General features: G+C 44.2%; 1 protein-coding gene across 2 annotated transcripts in view; it reads left to right on the top strand.

Moving 5' to 3' along the window:
* Window positions 1–26,108, top strand: part of WLS (Wnt ligand secretion mediator) — a 101,075-nt gene that overhangs the window by 63,747 nt on the left and 11,220 nt on the right. For both annotated transcript variants that reach the window (XM_045897434.3, XM_045897433.2), the window contains 8 exons: window positions 2,558–2,682; window positions 8,411–8,572; window positions 9,593–9,729; window positions 12,854–13,022; window positions 14,399–14,496; window positions 14,855–14,918; window positions 16,883–17,026; window positions 18,270–18,353. In XM_045897434.3, the coding sequence (XP_045753390.1) occupies window positions 2,558–2,682; window positions 8,411–8,572; window positions 9,593–9,729; window positions 12,854–13,022; window positions 14,399–14,496; window positions 14,855–14,918; window positions 16,883–17,026; window positions 18,270–18,353 (983 nt within the window). The remainder of the gene's footprint in view (window positions 1–2,557; window positions 2,683–8,410; window positions 8,573–9,592; window positions 9,730–12,853; window positions 13,023–14,398; window positions 14,497–14,854; window positions 14,919–16,882; window positions 17,027–18,269; window positions 18,354–26,108) is intronic.

A 26,108-nucleotide genomic window follows, 5' to 3' on the forward strand; every position in this document is an offset into this window, starting at 1 on the left:
TTGAGTGCTATGTTGTGGACACCCCAACCTCTGTGCTCAATATCTGGCTGTATCCTACTAACAATAGCCTTTGACCACTTCTGAGCCCAGGAGTGCTTAAGTGGTTGTGTAGTTGACGTTGGGAGGCCAGATCTGGGGAAGACCCTCAGCCCTTCAAGGCCATGAAAAATAGGTCTCAGTTCTTGGAGCATATTCTAAAAGTAGAGGTAAGGGTTAGGCTCTGGTTGGGCATGTCCCTTTCACTTGAGGGTTTCTCTTCCTGTGAGGAAGGTAGCTGGAATAGGGCCAGACAGCAGAGCCCTTTAAAATGTGGACCCCAGATTCAGGGCCTTCCTGCCGATGTCCAAGGCCAGTGGTGCTCTGAATTCTGGGACTCCAAGGACTGATAACTTCTTTTATAGCTTTTCAGATTTGTACTCTTGAGGCCTGTGGTTCTGGAAGTGTTCTTTCAACATAGCTGAAAGTCCCAATTTCTAATGCCAGTGTTAGAAATGAAAAGGATGTAGCTTGGTGCCTAATATTAGAGCTTTGGCTGGTTCATTCTGTTGACCGCTGAGGCTGTCAAGTGAGGAGCATCTCTGGACAGCTTGGGCCCCAACCAAGAGGATGTACAAACTCGGAGCCTTTCTTCTGTGGAGCTGAGTGTCCCACAGTTTCTTATGTGTAGACTCGTATTTTCCTTGTTTTCAGCCCTGAGTCTCTGCGCTGCCTGGTGTCTTCAAGTCCAGAGTCTCCCCTCAAAGTCTGCAGAGGTGGGAAGAGACAGAAGAGCTAGAGGTCCAATGACTTTTGTGTACAGACTTCAACCCAGTTACCCTGTTATCAGCACCATACCTCACTGGTGTTTTCTGCATTCTGCAACATGGGTGTTTTCAGATTTTGAGTGCCTTGGATGTCTGTTGAACATAATGGTTCACTTTTCCAGAATATCTGCTCGGTAGCAATTTAGGCTGTGCCCCTTTCTGTGGCTGTCAGGAAGCCCTACCTCATCTATTTTTCATTTTTAAAAAAAATTGTTGCATTCTCTGGTCTGCTCATGTCATTACCATTTTTTCCCCTTGTGATTTAACGTCCTTGGTTTTCCTTTACTGTTGTTTCTGTGGTATTTCAGGAGGGAGAGGAGGAAAAGAGTAATGGCCAATTCACTGTGTGTGAGGATTTAAATATTACCAATAAATAGCGGGTCACTGATGTTCACTGAGGGTTTCATCTAAGTCCAAGGGGCCTCAAGTTCCTCCTTTCTTGCATTCTTTCTTTCTCTTTCTGGATTTCAGACAACTTGGGGTTCACATTGTCAAACTGGCTTCAGGTCACACTGGGCCAGTGGATAGAAAGCCCTACTTTTCCAGACAGCAGTTATTAACTGTTCCCCATGTGACCTGTTATGTGCTCAGGTTCCAGAGCTTAGAATTGAGCCCCATCTCCTAACCCCAGTGAGAGCTGGTTCTCTAGTCATTTTGGAAATGTGATCTGTGCTTTTTTTTTTTGCCCCATTAAGACTCTTCTGTTCTTGAACTTGCTTGGCACAGTATAAAACAGACAAAATGGATAGATGTGATTTTCATTAATCTAATCTTCTTAATGAGTTCTGTGGTGAGTTAAACCCACTTATGGTCCTTACTGATATGGAAGTACGTGTGAATATTCATTTGCACAATTACATGCTCATCATTAGATCCTTATCTGTGTATGTCTTTTTTTTAAAGATTTTATTTATTTATTTGACAGAGAGAGACACAGCGAGAGAGGGAACACAAGCAGGGGGAGTAGGAGAGGGAGAAGCAGGCTTCCCGCGGACCAGGGAGCCCGGTGTAGGGCTCAATCCCAGGACCCTGGGATCATGACCTGCACCGAAGGCAGATGGTTGATGACTGAGCCACCCAGGCGCCTCTATGTATAAGTCTTTAACTTTGGAAAAACCCTTCATCTTTTACATTAACTTTCCCCAGAATTTGCAGATGGGTCTTGAGTTTTTGAGAAGTAACAGATCCCATATTTGAGAGCTTCTTGGGGAGTAATTTTAAGAAGGATGCCTTGAGACTAGAGTATGTTCAGAAGACAGGTACTTAAATCATGTCTCTGAGGGGTGGTTGGAAAATTGTTATCAGAGAGGAAAGAAGACACAGGCAGATGAAGTATGGGTTTCAAGTACGTAAGGCACTTTTGTGGAAAAAGGATCTCACGTTCCATGGGACTCTTACGGGCAGACCTAGGACCAGTGTTGCAAGTCTCAGGAAGGTAAGTGCTGACCATGAGTCACAGTCTGACCATCTGAGCTGCTTCAGAGACAGTGAGACCCCTGTCTCTGGAGGAGTTTAAGTGGAAGCTCTTTGACTCCTTGCAGAGTGGTAATGGAAGGGACTGAACATCTATCTAACTTTGACATTCACCCTATGACTTTTAAGTTCTCAGATTTGGAGACTTGGATTTGGAGTTTGTTAGGAACTAATATGTTTCTTTTGTTGGTTTCCATGGCAGAGCCTATGAGAATTTTTGAGCTGTTATCAAAATACATTCCCAGATGCCATTTTGGAATTGTACATCTTTTCTCTTGCAGGAGAAAATGCAGAAGTTTCCATGGATGTTTCCCTGGCTTACCGTGATGATATGTTTGCTGAATGGACTGAAATGGCCCATGAGCGAGTGCCCCGGAAACTCAAATGTACCTTTACATCCCCCAAGGTAGGATGCCTTGATGTCTAAGTTGATAGGGTTTTTATTTGGGTTCCGGGTACGTGAGATTTACTTTACAGTTCATAGATACATTCCTTATTCTCAGTATGCATGACCCACAAGGGTTAGTCATCATCCTTTGTCTTAATAGAGAAAAGGGCAATGCAGAGATTTTACGTCCCTGCACAGGAAGGAAGAACGTCTGTTTGAAGTGATGTAGATGTTTCTCAGAAATACCTCCATAAAAATAAACTCTTCGTTCTTTGCTTAAGCGCTGAGAGTGTCTGAACAACGTTGTTAAGTTATTTTGAGGTGTGAGAATCTGTTCATATTGGATCAATGCTTGTATCTGCTTCTCTGTTTCTTAGGCATCTCTTTGTTGCCAGAGTTAATGTGCAGGTACAAAGACTAAAAATCCCGGTGAACACCACACACAAAAAGAGGCCCTGAGGGAGGAAATCTAATTTCATTTGAGACCTGGGTCTTCCAACCCATTTTTAAGGCTCTCCCTTCTCTGGTTCTTCCAGAAGGACTCATTCAGCTGCCCATGGGAGGGAGGTTACTCTCCTGCATTGAAAATAGGGAGATGTTTTCTTTTTGGCAATTTTATGATTCCTCATAAATGAAAATGCAAAGATGGACTCAGTGGCCCTCAGAGGATAGTAAGATTCGATGATATAAGGACCAGGTCACAATTAGCCAGGGGCCCTTTTCAGGCAAGTGTTGTCCTCGCACACACGCCTTCCCGAGATGCTGACTCCCCTACCTTACTTAGCCCCCATTTGTGAAAGTTTCTGTGAAGATAAAATGGAGCCATAGTTACTGTTACTCATGCTTACCCACATTCCTCAAGGGTGTTGACATGGAGCAGCCTCAGAGAGGTGATCTCTGATGTCCCTTCAGGTGCAGAAATGGTCTCATTTTTTTGTGTGTGAAGTACACTGAAGCACATTCTTGATTATGCCATTTGTCACTTGGTATTTTTAGGTCATTTCCTTTTAAAGGATTTGGACAGCTTTGTAGTACCTGCTGCATTGATGAGTTTAGTTCCTCTTCTAGCATTGGCCTTTCCTGGCCTCACTTTTCCCTCTCACTGCAAGGTTGGGGTTCCTGTGGAATGGTAGGAGTGGCACATTGAAGCTACTGAGTACCGTGCCCCCGCTGTCCATCCTGCCCCCAAGAGGAGTAAGATGGGGAGGGGCAGGTTCACGGTGTTAACATTAGGTAAAAGTGTGCATTTGGAGCAACACACACTTGGCTCCGGTTCTAGGCTGTATCACTTACTTATTTTTTGAAGATTTTATTTATTTGAGAGAGAGAGAGCATGGGGGGGGAGGGTCAGAGGGAGAAGCAGACTCCCCGCCGAGCAGGGAGCCCGATGCGGGACTCGATCCCGGGACTCCAGGATCATGACCTGAGCCGAAGGCAGTCGCTTAACCGACTGAGCCACCCAGGTGCCCTCACTTTTTTTTTTTTTTTTTTTTAAGATTTTATGTATTTCTTTGACAGAAAGCACACAAGCATGGGGGAGCGGCAGGGAGAGGGAGAAGCAGGCTCCCCATTGAGCAGGGAGCCTGATGGGGGGCTCGATCCCAGGACCCTGGGATCATGACCTGAGCTGAAGCCAGATGCTTAACCAACTGAGCCACCCAGGCGCCCTGTATCACTTACTTATTATATGACCTTTGGCAAATGTAGTTAATCTGTCCCAGCTTCATTTGCATATCTGCAAAGTGGAATAACAATACCTGCCTTGGGATTCTTTATAAGGATTAGATGAGATGATGAACATTAGCAGGGTGACTTTATTATTCAATACCCACTCCAGGATATGTTTGAGGATGAAAGGGGATGTTAACCAGGTGGGCCACCAGGACTCTTGTGGGCAAGCCATACACCCTATACATAGGACCTGCTGGGGCACCTGGTGTTTATTAACTCTCCCTTCCCCAGGTTTCCTAGGGGACAGTGTGGTCTGAGGACCAACAGCACTGGTATCACCTGGGAGCTTGTAGGAACTGCAGATCCCCAGGTCACACCCAAAACCTTCTGAATCAAAATCTCAAGGCATAGGACCAAGGAATCTGTGTTTTAATAGGATTTCAACTCCTTCATTCAATAAAATTTAAAGATTTATTTATTTATTTTAGAGAGAGAGTGTGTGTGCAAGCATGTGCACTCGAGATGGGGGAGGGGCAGAGGGAGAGAGAATCTCAAGCCGACTCCCTATTGAGCACGGAGCCCGATGCAGGCTCCATCTCACAACCCTGAGATCATGACCTGAGCCGAAATCAAGAGTCAGACATTCAACTGACTGAGCCACCCAGGTGCCCCAAGTTCGATAAAATTTAAAAGTCATTGCCTTAGATCCTCCACTGGCTGCCAATTATAGCACCACCCCCCAAAAAAGTCATCTGGAATTGTTTGGGGTAGGCGCTTGGGGGTAATCTGCAGGGGAAAATGAATGGTAGAGAGAAACTGGAGGTAACAGGAGAGGAATATCTGATGTTTCAGATCTTTGCATGCAATGAGGGAAATTAATTAAAACCTTTTTTTTTTTTTTAAAGATTTTATTTCTTTATTTGACAGAGAGACACAGCGAGAGAGGGAACACAATCAGGGGGAGTGGGAGAGGGAGAAGCAGGCTTCCTGCCGAGCAGGGAGCCCGATGCGGGGATCGATCCCAGGACCCTGGGACCATGACCTGAGCCAAAGGCAGACGCTTAATGACTGAGCCACCCAGGCGCCCCTAATTAAAACCTTTCTAACTGTCACTGCAAGTTGAATGCCTCTTTGAGAAGTGAGACTGGTTGGATATCTAAGTTAAAGGATATAAAGCCTTGGGATATGGAATTTCATCCTCGGAAAAGGGAAAAGTCATTTCTCACCTTCCTTATGCACTTGGAGGGTGTTGAGAAGCAGAGTGAAGGGGAGGTCATTAAGAAGTCTGCAACTGCTTCTTAATGATGGCTGCTTAATTATCTTTAGGATGTGTTGATCCCTTTCAAGAAAGATATTAAACCTTGAAAAGTGTGAAGGAAATGAATCATCAAATCTCTGCTTTTTGATTGCAGTGAAATTTAGTCTTGAGTCTGAAGATTAAATGAGAAATTGCTTTAAAGCTTTTTAGTCCCTGGTGGATTGTGAAGTCAGGGGCGGGGGGAGTCAAGTTGCCACCTGCTGTAATTTGTCCTAATTAGCCAGTCTCATGCTGGAGTTGGGGGAGGGCTGAGGGGGGTGGGGGAAAGGAAGGGAGGGGGAGTGTCTTTCTTCCTAAATGCCCTAAATACTGGCAGAACCTCCGTGCATAAGGAAGAGTTCCCAACAGGATACAGTAAATTTGTCTCCCAAGACCAGGTAGACCAGGCCATGATCCCAGAATCTGATGTGTCTAATTTGTTCAACTTTGGTAAATTTGTCTCATGGAGTGGTAGTGTTAGGACAGGTAGTGTCCTCTTTGTTAGGAGGTTAGGTAGTGTCCTCTTTGTTAGGACAGGGAACTAGAGGACACCCAGAGAACCATGATGGGGAATTAGAAGGAACCGCAGAGATCTTGCTTTGCTTAGGAGTCAAGTGAGGCTGAATGAGGTGGATGATGTTTCCCCCAGCAGGGGGCCAGGTCTGGGCTAGATTCTAAGTCTCCTGGCATGGAATCCGGTGCCTTCCTTACCACAGCACCGTGCCTGCAATTAGGCATGTCTGAGGCAACATCACTCCTTTCTCCCTGCTGTACTCGAGGGTCCTCTTCTCCATCAGAGTTGGAGGCTGGATGTGGAAGACCCATGTCCCCAACCCAGTACTCCTACTACTTTGGGACCTTGGGTGAGAAACACAATCAAGTCAGTGGCATTAGACTAAGTAAGTTTTATTCCCTTCCCTCTCAAAATCTCAAATTTGTAGAAATAAAACAAGACCCTCAATGAAAACATATCAGAAAATCTTTTTCATGCTGTTACCACAGAGGGTAATCAGCTTCCTCAATGCAGCTTAATCTGAAGCCAAATTAGAGACTCTACTGTATTGTCAGTAGTTCGAGCCCCAGTACTCATCCTGATTTGTAAGTGTAAAAGAAAGGAGCAGAGGAGAGAGAAAGAATCTATAGAGGAAGACTCATCCAGTCCGCAGCTGAAGTTTGGGAAAGAAGTAGGAAGCTTTCTACACAAGAATTTTTAAAATCTCTTAAGCCAAGTGTAGTCAACTAATAGTTCTGAAAGAGCCCCTCAAAACTTAGAAGATGAAAAACTATCATGATTGATTAGTAATGTTTGCTGTGAGTGAGGAAGGGAAGAATGGAAGCATAAAATCCAGATACTAGCCTGCTCTACCTCTACTTTTGCCTTTGTCTCTATATAAAATTCTGTGTATTGCACTCTGACTGTCCAATAAAGAACTCCCCAAGATCACAAAAGAGTCAGAGACTCTTCATACACAAGTGCAGACTCCTTGTTATCTTCCTTCTGATTTCTCCACTGGACTTTTTACTCTGAAGATATAAAAAAATTGATGTTGGCCCTGAGAATATAGGTTTAGGAAGAGCAAATTAGGTCTTCCCTTACTTGATCAAGAGGTGTACACCCAGCAAATAGTGAAGCTGGCATATAAACCCAACATTGATGGCAGACACTCATCTCTTTTATAGGGAAAAGTCCCTGGCTGCTAAAGTTCATGCCTGTTCATGCCCATATTTACTCCCCTACCCTGACCTCTTGGCAGGAACACATAGCCAGGAGTCCTGGTGAGGCAGAGCAGAATTTAGTTTTTAAAAGCAACCTGTACCCCTACTCTTTAATCTCCCACAACCACGCTCGGGGCAGTAGCTCTTCAATCCTTGGCAGGAAGTCTAAGAGGTGTTCTAGAAATTGGGCTAAATTTGGTTTAACTAAAATTTCTGCTCCCTTCTGTCATCTTCCTCTTGGGCAGTTAGGCAGAAAATCCCAAATGGGCATCTCTAATAAACTAATCTCACATTACCTTTTATCCCTTCTATCTTCCCCAAATTCTAAGTGCTCCTTGATTTCTTTTTCTATTAAATCAGTAAAAAGAAGATATTTTCACATTTTTCTAGCTTCCTTCAGGCCAAAACCGTGAAAATAACTAGCCATCATCTAAGAGTGTGATGAACATCAGCAAGGGCTTCCTCCTGAACATTTCAGAAGCTGACCGGTCCATACAGCCTTGGAGGTCTCCAGTGATGCGCTGCAAATAAAAAGCCCTGTAGTCCTGGGAGACCAGCTTAGTCTCATGTGAGGTTTAATGAGGACTGAAGAACTGAGGAAGTGTTAAGGGATATATGAGATTTCGGGTTTTTATCTAAAATTTCTGGTTCCTGGGGCGCCTGGGTGGCTCAGCCGGTTGAGTGTCTGCCTTCGGCTCAGGTCATGGTCCCAGGGTCCTGGGAGCAAGCCCCACATCGGGCTCCCCGCTCAGCGGGGAACCTGCTTCTCCCTCTCCCTCTGCTGCTCCCCCTGCTTGTGCTCTCTCTCTATGTCAAATAAATAAATCTTAAAAAAATAAAATTTCTGGTTCTACCTCACATGTGGCTGGGCTTTTGGCGGGGGGGGCGGTGAGGAGCAGCCAATGGACACCATGCCTCCAGTTCACCCTGTTATCTATAGCCCTAAGATACCCCTTTAAGCGTTAGCTTTTTAGCACTGTTGATGTGAGGCAAGGGTGAGACAATTTAGACATAGTCTATTGGAAATAGTGATTCTGCCTCAAACCTCTGCTCTTCTTCCAGACCCCAGAGTATGAGGGCCGTTACTATGAATGTGATGTCCTTCCTTTCATGGAAATCGGGTCTGTAGCTCATAAGTACTACCTTCTGAACATCCGGCTGCCTGTGAATGAGAAGAAGAAAATCAACGTTGGGATTGGGGAAATAAAGGATATTCAGTTGGTGGTAAGTGAATCTAATGGATCCAGGCAGCATGGGACAGTAGAACACGGGCTCAGAACACTGGTCTGTGGGCATGTGTGTTGTCAGGGAAGTCCGGCTCACTCTGGATGTCTCTGTGTGTCCGTTACTTCACCCGAGAAATAGAAATAACATGCCCGTGATGGCTGACAGCTTCAATGGAAAGTAATACAATTATTATGCCCATTTAAGATTTTATTATAATGGCCATGATTGCATAATAACACCAAGATAAAAGTAATTTTTTTTTTTACATGTTTTACCTTGCAAGCACAAATGTTAAAAGGGAGTAGTGGTGTTTTAGGTTCTTTCCATTTGATTTGTTTAACAGGCGAAAAATAGAACATGGAGGAGGAGGTTGGTTTTGTTTTTTTTTTAATCTTTAAAAAGTCACATGTGAAGTGCATATTTATTGTAGAAAATTAGCACAAGTAAACATATAGAACATAAAAATGACCTGTAATATTTAGAGAAATAATCATTGTTGAGGTTTTGATATATCCTTATATCCTATAATCCTTATAGATTTTCTTCTATATAGATAGATACATATATCCTTTACAAAAAAAGATCCTACTCAACTGCCTTCTTCCTTTTTTCATTTAATAGTATATTGTGAATATAATATAAATATACTTTGCAGTGCTGCTTAGCATTCCACTATATAGATTTACCTTAACACATTTTACCAGTCCCAACATCTTTAGCATCTTAAAATGTCTCAATTTTTCAATAAAAAACCTTAGAGAAAAAACTTTGATCATGTTCTTAATGATTCCTGTTTATAGAGTGGGTCCATTTTTTTGCCTTTTATATAGATTTCTGCAATGCCTGAGGAGGGGCTAGGGAGAACATGAAGAGAGTATATGCTATGAGTGGTAAAGCTCTTGATCTTGAAAGTTCAGCAGAAAAGATCTGCTTTCACCTCTCCCCATAATGCATTTGCTGATAGAAAATAACACTAAGATATATTCACCTTCAAAATTATGATTGGTCTCTATCTAGGGAATCCATCAAAATGGAGGCTTCACCAAGGTGTGGTTTGCCATGAAGACCTTCCTTACACCCAGCATCTTCATCATTATGGTGTGGTATTGGAGGAGGATCACTATGATGTCCCGACCCCCAGTGCTTCTAGAAAAGTAAGAGCTGATTTCAGAGCACTCTTAAGGAACACTGGCATCCCAGATCTGCCTGCCATGGTGCTGGTTTTGCTGGGGTCTATTTCAAGTGGTCAGTGTGTTACTTGGGCTGGTGATTGGACCATGAATCATCCTGGATTCTTTTTTCTCCTTCAGCTTTCACATGCAAATTATTATTAAACCCTAGGGATTAAACCTCTCTCACATTTCTGGCTCTCTATTCTGTCTTTGCTCTTCATTCCCATGGTCTGGGTCGAATACTTCTTTCTGTCACAGTGAACAAATTGCCTTGCTCCTAAGCCCAACCCTCTCACCTCCAGAAGGACAATACTCTCGTAGATACATCCCCTTTCTGTCCCACATTACTGACTTTTCCTTTCTGCTGGATTATTCTCATTAATATACAAACACACTATACCATTTCTCATTCTTGGACAAAACTTTTACTTTTCCTACTTCCCCCTGAAACCACCCCACCATTTTTCTACTCCTCTTTACAACAAACCTCCTCAAAAACCTTACCTATATATCTTCTCAACCTGTTCTTTCTTGAGCCCATTCCGCCCCTCATTAAAACTGCTTTTGGGGCGCCTGGGTGGCTCAGTCATTAAGCATCTGCCTTCAGCTCAGGTCATGATCCCAGGGTCCTGGGATCGAGCTCTGCATCGGGCTCCCTACTCAGCAGGAAGCCTGCTTCTCCCTCTCCCACTCCCCCTGCTTGTGTTCCCACTCTCGCTCTCTGCCAAGTAAGTAAATAAAATCTTCTAAAAAAAACAAAAAAAACCTGCTCTTGACAGGATCACCAATGACCTTCACACCCCAAATCCCATGGTCACTTCTCAGTTCTCACTTTTCTAGACTCATCACCAACATTCAACATAAATGGTCACTTCCTTGTTCTTCACAGAGCTTCTTCCACTCTCCTTTGCTGACCATCACTCTGTTTCCAGTGCTGTTTCCAACCATCTTTCCAACCTCTTAAACTTTGGAGCCAGTGCTTAGTCTGTGTACTTCTTCTCTTCATTAGCTATGCTTATTCCTGAAGTGATGTCATCTAGTCTCATGGTCTTAAAAATCATCAGGCTTTGATGACTCTTAATTCATATCCTCAACCTCAGCCCCTCCCAGCCCTAAATCCAAGAATTCCAGCTGTTTGTTTAACATCTTCACTTGCACAGAAATGTAATACATACAAAGGACATTTTATTTCCTCCCTCTTCAAACTTCTTCCTCTCCCAGGCATCCCCATCGTAGGAAATGGCAACTCTATCCTTTCAGCTGCTCAGGTTAGAGAAGTAGGAGTCATCCTTTACTTCTCTCTTTTTTTCACACCCCTCATCCAACCCACCAGGAAATCTCACCATGTCCATTGCTACCCCCTAATCCAACTCCCCATCATTTCTCATTTCTTACCTGGATTATTGCAAATAGCCTCTCCACTGTTCTTGCTTCCACTCTTTTCCTTCCTACGGTCTATTCTCAGAGCAGCCAGTGTTCCCCTTCAAGTGTAAATCAGATCTTGTCACTCCTCTGCTCAAAGCTCTCTATTGGCTTTTCATTTCCTTTGCCTTGGCCTATAAAAAGCCTTTGATGACCTGGACCCTTGCCACTTCTGATTTCATCTCCTTGCCCCCTACCACCTGATGATGCTCAGACATGCCTGGTAGGCTCCCACCTCAGGGCCTTTGCACTTGCTGTTCTCTTCATCTGAAATGCTCTTCCCTAGATATCTCTGTGGCTCAATTCCTCATTTCCTTCAGGCCCAGGCATAATGTCTCTTATCTTAGAGGCTTTTTCCTACCCACCTTATATAAAGTAATACCCCTTCTCTCTCCATTCTTTTACCTTGTTTTATTTTTCTTTATATATTCTCTATTTATTTGTTATCTTTCTTCACAGACCCCTCCTCTCACCCCTTCTAATGCAAGCATCATTAGAGCAGGATCCTTGCCTACTTTGTTTACTACTGTATCCCAGCATCTAGAATAGTGACTGGCACATAGTAGGAGCTCAATAAATATGGATTTGTTGAATGAATGAATGATGTCACTCCATTGTTTAAACTTCTTATTGGAGCCTCAGTCTTTTCAAGATAAGTTCTCTAATGGGGTAGGTGAGTTTCTTCATGAGCTCAGCCTTTTTTACTTCTCTGGTGTCATGTCCTGTCATTTCCTCCATGTGCGGATCCCCAAATGATTCAGGCTGTTCCAGGCTTCTGTGCCTCCATTCAGGCTTTTCCCTCTGCTAGCAGTGCCCTTCCACCTCCCCAATTGTGACTCACAACTCCTCTCCATTTCTGTCTCTGTCAAGGTTAGAAGTCCCTGGGGCAGTCTGTGCACACTTCTGTCCTATCTCTTGTCACACTTTATTTGGCTCAGCCACTAAATCTACCTCCATGAGTAGAAGAGTACCACCTCGCTTGGTTATCTATGGCCCTAACAAAATGCCTGGCGTGTGATCCGTGCTTAATTAACACTTGTACTTCATAGGTATGATTGAAAGTATGAATAAATCAGTGACAAAATGAATGATATTTGATAGAGCAGTGGCAGTTAATTGGGCAGTAGGGAAAAAGCAAAATGAAAACTAAACAAGCAGCTAAAAGAAGTTGTATTTCTTGTTGTTTGGAATAATTTCTTACTGAAACAAACATGCTTGTCCGATTCATAGTTGCCAAGGAGGATATCATCATCACAATAATAATCATGAGTGTTCTTAATGATCAAGTTAATGATTACCTGGATAGGTGAAAGAGGATAGTTATGTTCAGTGAGGTCTGTTTAAGAAGGCAAAGGAAGGGAAAAACATTGTAGGAAGCTCTTAATCTGATGTGGTACCAAAATAAAGTGCAGGGCACTAAGGAGCTTAGCTTCAATTATATAGAAAGGTTAATGTAGGCTTCCTTCATCCCGCGGTGGTGCCAACAACACAAGGCATTTTGCGTCTGGGTGTAGAAACTCATTATGAGAGCTAAGAAACTGATCATATGGCTTCAGTCTCAATAGGTAACATCTCAGTTCCCTAAACTGGGTTGTTTTTTTGTTTGGTTTTGTTTTGGGTTTTTTCTGGAAAATCTGCCTCCCAGATGCATAAAGTGGTTTTCCTGCTATTTTCTCATGATCAGAGTCATCTTTGCCCTTGGGATTTCCATGACTTTTATCAATATCCCAGTGGAATGGTTTTCCATTGGATTTGACTGGACCTGGATGCTACTGTTCGGCGACATCCGGCAAGGCATCTTTTACGCGATGCTCCTCTCCTTCTGGATCATCTTCTGCGGCGAGCACATGATGGTAAGAGCCTCCTGAGGGAGGAAGGGACGGGGGTGAGACAAGATCAACTAGTGGCTGCAAGACTGAGCTCTGGAGTCAGAACGCCGGTTCAAATTCTGACTCCCCCACTTGTTACCTAGCCACGTGGCCTCCGGCAAGTGACTGTCTGGCCCAGAATCTCCGGTTTCTCATCTGTAACATGGATTTTAAAGGCCTGGTGTATAGGGTTTTCGTGAGATTTAAGCGAGATGATGTGAGTATTTCACAGAATGTAAACACACAAATGTCAGTGATTATTACTGTTTCTTCTGCTTTGGCTTCAGCTCTGCTTGTCCCTAGGACCAAGGTAACCCCCAGAGAATGTGGGTCTGGCTCTTTCCAGCTGGCAATTTGTCCAGGTGGCCTGGTAACCCCTGTTACCCTGAAATACTGACCTCCCTGGTCTCAGTTTGCACAGACATCAAATCCTATTTCAGGAGGGATTGAAGGTACCACGGCTAAAAATAAGAATGGTGCGGTCCTCACGTTGTGGCTCAGGTGATATGCCAGCTGGAGCTTGGTCCTCCTGGCAGGCAACCAGCTTCATAGTAGTGGACTGCTTTTAAACTCCACTAGGGTTTGATCCTTGCTTCTGAAGTCTTGCAGCCCTTCTAGGAGAGCAGTGAGAGCAGAGAGAGGTGTTTGCTGATGGCTGGGGTGCCTGGGGTAGGCGGGAGGGGTCCTCCAGTGGTGATGCTCTGAGAATGAGCCCTTGGCAGCAGGACTCGGGTCCAGCAGCAGCCCAGCGAGCCACGGTGGAGGCCCAGAGTGGATTCGTGTGGACTGTCGCACCTGGTCCTCAGCCTGGGTGCTAGGATTTGTCTTCTGCCTTTCCCCGTCTTCTCGCTCTACATTCCTTCATTTTCTGTCTCTTAGTGTCTTTGTATATCTACCAAGAGGAACCACTCTTGTTTTTAATGAAGGTAGGGAGAACATACGTCTATTCTCCTAACCATGAGAGATACTGATATATCTCTTGACATATTTTAATGCCTTAAAGTGTTTATTTTGTCCTCTGGGGATCCACCCGCCTGACAAACACATGCGATAAACCACTTAATTTAATTCGGAATGAGTTATTTTGCAAACCACAGAACTTCCACTGCTGAAGATACAAAGCCTTTCTTTGTGTTCCCATAGCATCCTGTTCTTATGGCTATGAGAGCCCCTATGGATGGACTGATAAAAAATGAGCTCCTCTGGAACAGAGATTTTGGTTTTACTCATTCTCATATGCCTAGAGTCTAGCATGATGCTTGGTATACAACAGGTGGTCAGCAGGATTGTTAGAATGACTGACTTACCTGTAGAATTGCTTTGCTTTCCCCGATGTCATTTCTCATTTCCATTTCCCTCAGGATCAGCACGAGCGGAATCACATAGCAGGGTACTGGAAGCAAGTCGGACCAATTGCTGTTGGCTCTTTCTGTCTCTTCATATTTGACATGTGTGAGAGGTGAGCAGGTGCCTGTGGGATCCTGGGCTGAAATGTGCATCCCCATGTCCACCCCAGCTCCTCGGGAGGAGGATTCAAAAAAAGGAAGGGTGGTCCGGAGCCTGTGGGATGGAAGCATTGGACGTGGTCATGTCCGCAGATAAGGATTGGGCTGAAATCAAAGGCAAAGCTCTTTCTAGATGGAAAATATTTGTGCTGGTCCTATCCTTCAAACTCTGTTTCTCTTTAAGACTGTGAACTTTTCTTAATCTACACACAGCCCCCGCCCTTCTGGCTGAGAAGCAGAGGATGTGTAAAAAGGAAAGTCCCCCTTTGCCTCTGTATTAATTGTGTCTTTCCATCTCGTTTTTCTTTCTAGAGGGGTACAACTCACAAATCCCTTCTACAGTATCTGGACTACAGATGTTGGGACAGAGCTGGCCGTATCCTTCCTTGATGACTTCAGGGTTTCATTTCTTCCCACAGCCGCCAGGTCCCCCCAGATCATTTTCTAAGTCCTGCTAATATTCTCCATGTGTGCTCAGCCAGAGCTTTGATCCTCAGACCAATGATCATGGCACAATTAATGCAAATAATCAGAAGAATTAATGCTTGCTTTTAAGCCCGGTGAGAGCAGGCAAAATGAGGAAGGTGCAGCATATCCCCATGGCAGAGGGCTCAGAGTTGCTCGTCTTACCACAGCCTGTGCACATGACCTGTGATACACTTGTTTACCGCAGACTCAAGCATGACTAGCTTTTCCCTGGAGCCACGGAGGTTCACCTCTGGGCCCCTGTGGGAGAGCCTGTTTCTGAAGTCCTCCGTGTGCGAGACTTCTTACAGTGACCTTGGTGTACCAGCATAACCACGCTGCTGCTATTCATTTCTGAGACTGCATGGAGATAAGGCTAAGGTGATTAGTTCCAGAGGAGTTGCCGAGGCTTCTGGTTGGTTGGCATAAACTCTGAGTCATCTTCATGAAACAGAAGTGACAGTCTTCTCTTATCCCCTTCAGGATGCTGGATTTAAATATTTTATCTTCCTGAATAATATGTTAAGTGCTTTGGGAGAAAAAGACTCTCCTCTGTTGTAGTGGGGAGAAAGGCTGGAGTTGTATTATTTCTTGATGGATAATATCTTGTCATGTGCTGGTAAATATGCTTTGTCTGGTCATGATGTTTGTGTGGGCTTCTTAGTATCACAAGAACTTGGTGAGCAAACTGATTCAGTAGTATCATTACCTTAATAAAGATGAGAGAGTTGTGCTCTGCCCTACTCCCATCCTTCCTCCCGAAAATGTGAGCTGCACAACACGGGGAGTCCTTACAACGTTAAGTCTACTTCAGCCCTTTCATTGTCCATATATGATGAAGGTCCACGGAGGCAAATAAAATGTCAGGGCCTGTAGCAAAAAAAAAAAGCTATATTCCCTTCATTCTGGGGTACTGTCGGCATTCGGAAAGAAGGAGAAACTGCACTGAATATATTATTTAATGAAATATACACACTGAGTGCACGCTTGTTAAAATATTTTAAAATATGCAGCTTGGGGTAGAGTTGTGGCAGAAAGGACTTGGATTCAGGTCACCTGCCTCCCAAGCCAGCTCAGTGTTCCCCAAGCCTTGGTGGTTCTCAGGTTGAGCTTTCAGGATGGGTCTTAGAGTTGCCCTGATCAGTTTCAAAGTATATACTGCCCCCACCCTCATCTCCCACCTTGGCCATCTGTCCTTCTGCTCTCTGTTCCATTTGACAAGACTTTTCTTGTGGTGACAGAAAATTGCAAACAGAACTTCATCCCTGGTTTTACTTCAAGGCCTTCCGTCCCATGCCCAGCATCCCTTGAAACTGCTGCTCCCAACCCCCACGTCATCACCTCCTGATTCCACGGGGTGTCCGTCTCCTTCTAAAAATCCAAGGACTAGCCCACTGGTTCTCAACCACGATTATACTTGGTTTCCTTGCTCTTGGAAAATCTGATTCCATAGATCTGCCGTGGAACCTGGGCTGTATTGTAACTCTTCTGGTGATTTTAATGCAGCGTTTTACCTGACCAGTCATTTGCAACCAATACCCAGTATTTTAGTGCTTTTCAAATGGATCGTGCACATCAATCTCCTGAGAATCTTGTTACGAGCCAGATTCTGATCCAGTAGGTCTCGGGTGGGCCCTGGAGTCTGCATTTCTAATAAGCGAGGCTCCATTCCTCCTCTCACTTGCCTTAGAAAACATCTTGGAACATTCCACTCTGTTGTACTTTTGTGTCCGAAAATCTCTATCGCTGGCATTAGAATGCCAGGTTTTAATATTTTATCCCCCTGTTTGGAGACCACGGGTGTCCTTGCCAAGAGAGCTGAGGAGAAGTGTTTGTGTCAGCAAGCCTGCCCTTTCCTTTACTGGAAACCGTCAGATGGCCTTCATCATTGTGGCTGGTATCTGCCTCTGCCTCTACTTCCTGTTTCTGTGCTTCATGGTGTTTCAGGTGTTTCGGAACATCAGTGGGAAGCAGTCCAGCCTGCCGGCCATGAGCAAAGTCCGGCGGCTGCACTACGAGGTGAGCAAACCTCCCGGCTCACGTGGGACCTGGTGACTCAGGAGCTCCTGCTTGGTGTGTAAACACACACCACACACCACACACCTACACCTGGAGATGAGAAGCCTTTATTTCAGATACATATGGAGGGATTCTCCTGTCACAGAAGATGTCTGGGCAAAATAAGAGGCTAACTCTGACTCTGAGAAGCATCTAGCTGGCTTGTGTCGATCTTGGAGTTTTCTGTGGTCTATATGTCTTTCTGTCCTCAGAAGGGGTGAACTTGTTCAGCAGGTTCTTCAGCTTTGGGATGGAATGTGGGTGATACTAGATGGGAGATTTGATTAGGGTGGCATCAGGGCTTTGGCTGGGGTGAGGCTTTAGGTAAGGTTCCCTTGCTGAGAATCAGCCTGGAGCCTGGGCTTCAGCCCAGGTGATCTGATTTTTTAGACTCAGAGAGGCCACATTTCCCCTAAAATATCCAGCAGGTGATCAAATAGAATTCAGTAATCTCTGTTTATAGATTATGTGCTTCATTCAAGGGAAAACACTCAACATCCTCCGATCTCTTAATGCAGGCAACACATTCTTAATTTTTCAAGGATCCCTTGGATTCATGCCTAAGTGGCTGTCCCTGGAGACATGGGCCTAATTCCTCTTGTGAAAAGAAACAGAAACTGCAGAACCCCAGGGTTTTTATATACAGTGGATCTGCAGCTAAGAGCCCCCAAGTAAGAGGTGTCTTTCCCTGAAACACAGGTTTCCTTAAATCCTGCTCTCAGGAAACCCTGGGCACTTTCTGAAGCTTTGCATGTCTCTAGAGCTGGAGTGACACATGAGAAAATTCAACCAAATCCACTTCATGTTGATTAATATGCACATTTCTTTTTGTTCACTGGAGCAGAATTTTATTACAACCACAGAAAACTTGGATTTGGTGACTTTGAACCCTTGCAGAGAAGCATAACCAGCTTAGCAGGGAAATTAGCAGCCTCACAACGTGCCATGAATATAATTTCCCGGGCTCTGGTATCACTGTTTCATGAGAGATAAGAACATAAGAAATGTTTGGCCCAATAAATTTTTCAGTCACCTTCACCTCTGTAGGAGAAATGTTACTATAAAATTATTTTACTAGTCCCTCTTAGGGATTTTGTTTTATAGATATTTTTTTTTAATTGTTTTTTTACAGAGTTATATCTTGAGAAAAGGATTGGTGCTAGCTGGGAGAGTGGTAATCTACTCTTTCTCTCCTTCCCAATAGGGGCTGATTTTCAGGTTCAAGTTCCTCATGCTGATCACCTTGGCCTGTGCCGCTATGACTGTCATTTTCTTCATTGTTAGCCAGGTAAGTGGACCCTGAACCGCGTCAGGGTGAGAATGTCCCTGGAGGGGTGCCTCCACTCTGCACAGACAATTCTAGAGAGCTGCTGAGGAAGGAGCAGGGAGGCTGTAATGCTGGGCACCTCTTCAAGCCATGTTTTGTTTTTGTTTTTTTTTTTAAGATTTTATTTATTTATTTGACAGAGAGAGACGTAGCGAGAGAGGGAACACAAGCAGAGGGAGAAGGAGGGGAGAAGCAGGCTTCCCTGTGGAGCAGGGAGCCCGATGTGGGGCTCGATCCCAGGACCCTGGGATCACGACCTGAGCCGAAGGCAGATGCTTAACGACTGAGCCACCCAGGCGCCCCCAAGCCATGTTTTTTAAGGTGCTCTACGCTGGGACTGAACCACCTGGCCAGAGGTGGATGGAATTTTCCCTTTCAGTATAGCCTCGTATGAGGAAGAAAGTTGCTACATAAATTAAAAGCCTGCAGCCAGATTGAAGGGCACTTATTTCATTTACTTAAGAGAATACACTTTTTAAGCCCTATGGCAGAACACCAACAAGCAAGTATTCGTTTGACTTGATCTTTATCTAAGCATTAACATAGATCCTTTTACAGTCCATCAGCCATTCTTTGTAATAATTATATTGCCACTTAAACATGAAATACAATTCAGAAGTCCGCTTGATAGACTCTTACCTTTCTGCTGGTTATTTCCAAAACTCAAAATGTTGCTATACTTGAAAACTTTAATAGTGGTAATAATTTTAAAATGTTGGTAACTGGCTTTGGAAAGTGGAAAGCACTATTTAAACCTGACAGATGACCTATCTGCCATTCATTTGAGCTCCACAAAAATCCTGTGGGTGTAGGGTGGTTGGGGTGATTATCTCAGTTGCTAGGATATGAAATCGAATGGCCTTAGAGACATTTCCCATTTGTGCAGTTTTCCAGCTGGGTGGGATAGTGGATGATTACTTCACATTTCTAAGGTTTAATTTTGCTCTCTGTACAATGCATGTAATATTAGTATTGCCACAAAAGGGGGCCGTAGGACCACAGGAAGTAATGCCTGCAGAGTGATTTGCAGAGTGCCTGGCACGTCGTGGGCAGGAATAGCCGTGCTCTTGTGAATAACAAAAGGGCTGAATGTTGTGCCAAAGGACATTCAGTAAGTTGGGGACCAGAACCCAGTCCTTTTGACTTTTTTTTTTTGCCAACTGTTCTGTCATCCCTGTATTTGGCCAAAACTGAGAATGTTAGTGCAGATGGAGCCTTAGGACCAGACTTGTCTCACTGTGCTGGCTCGTTTCCCTCTAGTAGAGGGGCTCCTGTGCTTTTTCTGTAGCATAGATCCCGTGGGCAACCTGCTGGACGCTATGGGTGTCTTCGTTGAATGTTTTTAAATGAGTAAAATAAAGTACTTTGGATTTCAAAGATATCTGCAATTACACATGTTACAGATGTTACAGATACGTATCTATAATTGTAATTGATAGGAAAATGTCATGATTTTATGGGTCACAAAATTACAGGTTGTGCTAGTGCTAATATTAACAGGACTTTGTTTTCTACATTTATAATTGAAAGAAATGGTAACTTTCGTATCATAAAGATACAGTTTTTCTCATTCCAGTCCATGGACCTCTTGAACTTGATGCAGGGACACCCAAGGGTGCCTCTGAGCCACGTTAGGGGCCTCTAGAGACATGTGGGCTCTGCCCACTGGGCAGTGTGAGTGTTGCTGTTGAAGGCTGAAATGAGTGTGGAAAACAAATAAAACAAATAATACATATCTGTCTTCGAAAAGTTCTGCTTACCACATCTGCTGTGACCTACACCACTGCTGTGTTTGTATCAGACTGTTTGTTTATAAAACCGAGGAACCTTCAGTCATCACTCCAAATGCAGTAACATATTTCCAATTCTGAATGAGTTTTTTATTCACCCAGCTGAGGCTCAGACAAGGGTGTCTGAGGGCTGACTTATCCTTTGGCTGGTTCCTTCATGTGACCCGAGTGTCCAGTCCTCCAGTGCCTCGGTAACTCACTGGGACACTCAATATGGCCAGTTGGATGAGTCCGAGAGAGCAGGGCACACTGCTTGGAGAAACAGAAGCGTCAAGTAAGCTGGGCTGAGAAATGAAAGGCAGTCTCAAGATACGTTCTCAGGAAGGCAGAGACAAAGGGCACTTTGGGTCTTAACTTGTGTCTCTGCCCCCTCAGAAAGCTGCCGCCACGCTCCCACAGCCCCATGCCACTTACGCACCTGGCTCTGCAGAGAGTCCCTTCCAGGCGAAGTCCAGAAGGGACGGCTGCTGATCTTGAAGGCGGCCGCATGTTGCCCGAATTTAGCCTTGTCTATGTTACATAGTGCACCGTTTTCAAGCAGGGGAGGCCAGTTCTTCCAAGGAGCAGAGTTTGTGGCTTGTCTTTGGAGAAAAAGATTAATATTCCATTTGCCCCAGTATTTTCTAACACGGCTCCAGACTGTGGCTGGCTTTTTATATCTGCCGCAGCGACAGTCAGCCCAGAGTGGATTTCAACTCCAAGGGGGTAGCAGCGAGTTCTTTTGGATTCCATTAGCTCCTCACATTCCTCCTGCTGGGTTATTTTTTTAAGGTTTATTTATAGATATCTAAGACGTTTTCAGGCATAACTCTCGATGTCCCAGGTACTGTACTAATATAGTCATCAGAGGATTTATTTTTTAATGTCATTTTGGAATGTCTCAGCAATGAGCTCACCTGAAAGAAAACCTATTGGGTAACTTTTTGAAATAGATCCCAGCCTTAGGTGAAAGGAATGTATTAAAACTCCCATTATACTCTCGGGCTTGCTGAGAGAGCTTGCATTTAAGCCCCATGAAATATAATGCAAGGGGATCTCGCCAGGATATTGAAGCTCTGAGGCCAGGAATGAAGGGCCCACAGGAAGCTGTGGAATGCAGTGACCTTGAGGCTTTGTAGCTGGGTCCTGAGGGGCAGTCTTTTAATGCCTGCCATTTTAATGGCCTCAGTCATAGCAACCGAGAGATGGTACATCACAGTCTGGTATTATAGCCCCTTCCCTCTGGAAAAGAAAGAGGCGTTCCGTTTAGAGGTGGCAGGCAGTAGGGAACAGAAGTGCAATGCAGGGGAGAAGGTCACCAACCTTCACTAAGGGGACCCCCAGGTGCCTGACATTCAGGTCAAGCCACATGCAGCAAACTCCCAGAGAGCCTGTCCCCAGCTCTTTTTTGTGTGTGTGATCACTTCATTCTGTTACTCACAGAGGAAATGTTTCCAGTAAGAGAGCCTGTGTCTGGGATTTGGAAATCTTGTTGTTAAGTGGAATGTTGGTTGTCAAGACTACTGGGTGTAAAGGGATTTGACCTTCACTTGGCTCCAGGGGTATAATTGGGTGGTTTTACACAAAAGTAAATTGTTCAAATGTTAAATCAGGAAAAACAGGGACTTTTAGAAATAAGACTTAGGCAGAGGGAAGATGATTTTCTTTTTTTTCTTTTTTCTTTTTTGGTTAGGGCTATCTGATTTTTTCCTCCGGAAGTTAAAATGGGGTGACTGTCACCTCTCTGCTTTAGCATTAATAAGATTTCGGATTGACAAGGGCCGCTCTGTTGAGGCTGCTTACTGTGGTTCATGCTGGTGGGAACGTGCTCAGAACTCTGGAGGTCCCAGGCATGAATAACCGAGAGAGGAGACGGGCACGCACCCACAGTCGAGTGACTCTCTGTATACAGCTCATCTATGCAAACGCAACTCTCTGCCCTCAGCAGGAAATAATACATTTAGGGGTTACAAATTAAATAGTATGGGTAATTCTGCAGGCTTATGCCAAACAAGGTGCAGGTGTCTCACAGCAGACCTGAGATGGGGGCATGAATCTGCTAGTTCCTCAGGCCGTCTGAGCACCTCTCTACCCCTCATGGCATAAGCATCTCATTTCAGTGCTTCTACTGTAAAGCTGTATTTTGCATATAGATCCAGTTTTGAATATCCTGTATTACTATGTCCAGGATATATAGTACATCGATATTACTCTATGGATTTGAATATGCAAACCTGTGTATATATACACTGTATAATAATTTGCATTATGGTTAATTAAGTGAATTTTCAAAGGAAATTTGATCTTCCACAATAGTTGCTCCATTTGCTAACTTAACAGACTCACCACTGTTTAGGATAATATTCCTACTCTTATATTGCATAATGGTTAAGAATACCTTCTTTTGAAGTCAGAGCCATGACTTTCGGACTGAGCAATCTTGGGCAAGATCATGTACCTCACTGAGGCACAGTTTTTCCCTGTGTTGAGTGGAAATATTACCTGCCAACCTCATAAAGTTGTTATTTTTATTTTTAAATTTTTTTTTAATTTATTTATTTGAGAGAGATAATGAGAGAGAGAGAGAGAGAGAGAGAGCACATGAGAGGGGGGAGGGTCAGAGGGAGAAGCAGACTCCCTGCCGAGCAGGGAGCCCGATGCAGGACTCGATCCCGGGACTCCAGGATCATGACCTGAGCCGAAGGCAGTCGCTTAACCAACTGAGCCACCCAGGCGCCCATAAAGTTGTTATTTTTAAAAAATATTTATTTATTTGACAGAGTGAGAGTGGGAGGGAGAGCGAGAGAGAGAGAGAGCATGAGCAGGGGTGAGCGGCAGGCAGAGGGAGAGGCAGACTCCCCGCTGAGCAGGGAGCCCAATGCGGGACTCGATCCCAGGACCCTGGGACCATGACCTGAGCCCAAGGCAGACACTTAACCGACTGAGCCACCCAGGCGCCCATAAAGTTAAGACTAAATAATATCTTCCATTTAAAATTCTTACTGTAGTGCCTGACATATTAGCATTGGATAAATGTTAACTATCATTACCCTTTTTATTTTATTTTATTTTATTTTTTTAAAGATTTTATTTATCTGAGAGAGAGAATGAGAGAGAGAACACGAGAGGAGAGAGGTTCAGAGGCAGAAGAGACTCCCCGCTGAGCAGGGAGCCTGATGCGGGACTCGATCCTGGGACTCCAGGATCATGACCTGAGCCGAAGGCAGTCGCTTATACAACTGAGCCACCCAGGTGCCCCATCCTTATTATTTTAAAAAAGTCTGAGTTTTGCTAATATTTGTGTTAGAGAGCAATATTTAGTGAAATAATACTTATTACCCATTGACTTACTTTTAAGTACAATCATCATTCTTTACTCTAGAATGCAGTATTTTCTCTTTACTTTGGCATCAGATATTTCCTTCGAGCAACTGTTTCTATCCTCCCTTTCTACTTCCATGTACTTGAACTAGCATTCCTGCACATGCCTGTACCTTTGTCCATATTCATTCAACAAACATCTGTTTGTCGAATACCATTGTGAACCAGGCATACAGGTGGGCGTTTCCTTAGATCAGTCATGCCAGTCCCAACAAGAATCAATTTCAGCAAAAAGGTACTGAGTTTTCCCAGCTTACATCCTAGGAAGTAGGGTCTCTTGCAGGAGAGAGACCTATTGAGGGGTCTACTGCCTTAACAGAGTAGAAGAAAATTACAGCTGCCTTATTCCATCGTATCTATAGTTCACCCAGCCCACCCTACCCTCCTTCCTCGCATACAGAACAGTTCCCTTTGTTATGACAGCAGGTACATAGATTTCCAGGAATTATCTTAAGACTTCCTTTCCTCTTCCATTATATGCATTATAATCATCTTAAGGATGCCCTAGGTACTGTAATTTTTATAAAGCTAGGGTATTCTGTTAAGAAGAGTGACATTTGGAGACATTTCTAAGAAGTTAGTTCTATGGGGGCGCCTGGGTGGCTCAGTCGTTAAGCGTCTGCCTTCGGCTCAGGTCATGATCCCAGGGTCCTGGGATCGAGCCCCGCATCGGGCTCCCTGCTCATGGGAAGCCTGCTTCTCCCTCTCCCACTCCCCCTGCTTGTGTTCCCTCTCTCGCTGTGTCTCTCTCTGTCAAATAAATAAATAAAATCTTAAAAAAAAAAAAAAAAGAAGTTAGTTCTATGTAGCTTAAATGCTCATACATTGTTCTAAAATCAGTAATGGTTATGAAATTCTTTGCCAAAAATATTCCCGAGCACATTGTATCAAGTGAATTATTTCCAAAAATAAGTTAGGGTTCATGATAATGGTTTATGCATCACAAAAATGAAAAATTATGTATCATCAAGGCCAACTAAAATTGGTAAGTCTAGAGTTAGTTAATCTAACTAACTGATACTCCACGTCTTTCAAAAGGAAACACCTATACTTACAGCTTTATTATGCCCGGGGCCCCAGTGGGTCATGCGCTATAAAGAAGGTGTCAGGTGGGGGCGCCTGGGTGGCTCAGTCGTTAAGTGTCTGCCTTCGGCTCAGGTCGTGATCTCAGGGTCCTGGGATCAAGCCCCACATCGGGCTCCCTGCTCAGCGGGAAGCCTGCTTCTCCCTCTCCCACTCCCCCTGCTTGTGTTCCCTCTCTCGCTATGTCTCTCTCTGTCAGATAAATAAATAAAATCTTTAAAAAAAAAAAAAAGGTGTCAGGTGAATATAGACCCATTGCCTCATGAACAGGAGGTGAAATCCACCTGCTTGTTAAAGTCATTCACATTTAGATACAGCTTACCATCTTACACTTGAGCTCCTAGAAGAAGGGGCTCCTAGAGATGGTTTACATAACCCAGCCTCATTAAGTTCTCACAGGGACATTTGTCCAGTATTCTTCTACTCCCATTTAAAATTTCCTGTAGCAAGCAGAAGTGGTCAGAATCATTTCACTGATCTCAGAACTGGCACAAATTTTTAGTCACTCGGCTCAATAGTTCTGTTGACAGTTCTTAGTGTAATCCATACGTCATCAGACAGCCCTCCAAACAATTACCAAGTCATTAACATAGACAAAAGCTGCCTCAAAACATTCCTGGAGAATTGTAAGGGCTGTGAAAGCTTCATAATTACCTTCATGAGTGACTTACATAGAGTGACATTATATAGACGTTAAGATTTGTTATTTATTGTCTTAGGAAATTTCTTGAAACATTTTTACTTAATTCTCCTCAGTAACCCTGCAAGTTTCTATTTTGTACTTTATTGTTTTTTTTTAAGATTTTATTTATTTACTTTGAGAGAGAGCAAGCAAGCAAGAGAGAGAGCACAAGCAGGGGCAGAAGGAGAGGGAGAAGCAGACTCCCCACTGAGCAGGGAGCCCGACGTGGAACTCGATCCCAGCACCTGAGCTGAAGGCAGATGCATAACCGACTGAGTCACCCAGGCGTCCCCTCTATTTTGTACCTAAGGAAACTGCGGTTTAGAGTCTTACTCTTCTCTTACATTAAACAGAGAGTGAGTGGTGGAGTCTGCCTTTGAATCCTGGTCTCTGACTCCAAGCCTGTGTCTTTTCTGCTTCCCCACACTGCCCCACTAAGGAAGGCTACTCACCGTTAAGGCTTCATTTGATTATTTAATCAGCCTGTCTTCTCTTCACTGTCTTCACTCCACTATGGGGCATCAGGCACCAAGGTATGGCAGTGAACAAGTCAAAAGTGTTCTCTGCCTGCAGGGAGTTTACATCGAGCTGCGAAGATAGACTACAGAGGAGGAGTTATAGTTGTGGATAAGTGTGAGACTCAAAGACAGTTTCCTTAAGTTAGGGGTAACTATGTACTGTTATTTAAGAAAGAGATACTCCCTGGGTGATTCTGATGTGCAGCCAACATGAGAACCACTGACTTTGTACCTGACACACGGTAAACCCTCAGTGAACCTAAATTCATACTAGTGTGATTTT

The sequence above is a fragment of the Mirounga angustirostris genome, unplaced genomic scaffold (assembly GCF_029215605.1).
Source record: "Mirounga angustirostris isolate CCGP_5_RB_7025 unplaced genomic scaffold, mMirAng1.0.hap1 SCAF_4, whole genome shotgun sequence".
NCBI classification, from domain to species: domain Eukaryota; kingdom Metazoa; phylum Chordata; class Mammalia; order Carnivora; family Phocidae; genus Mirounga; species Mirounga angustirostris.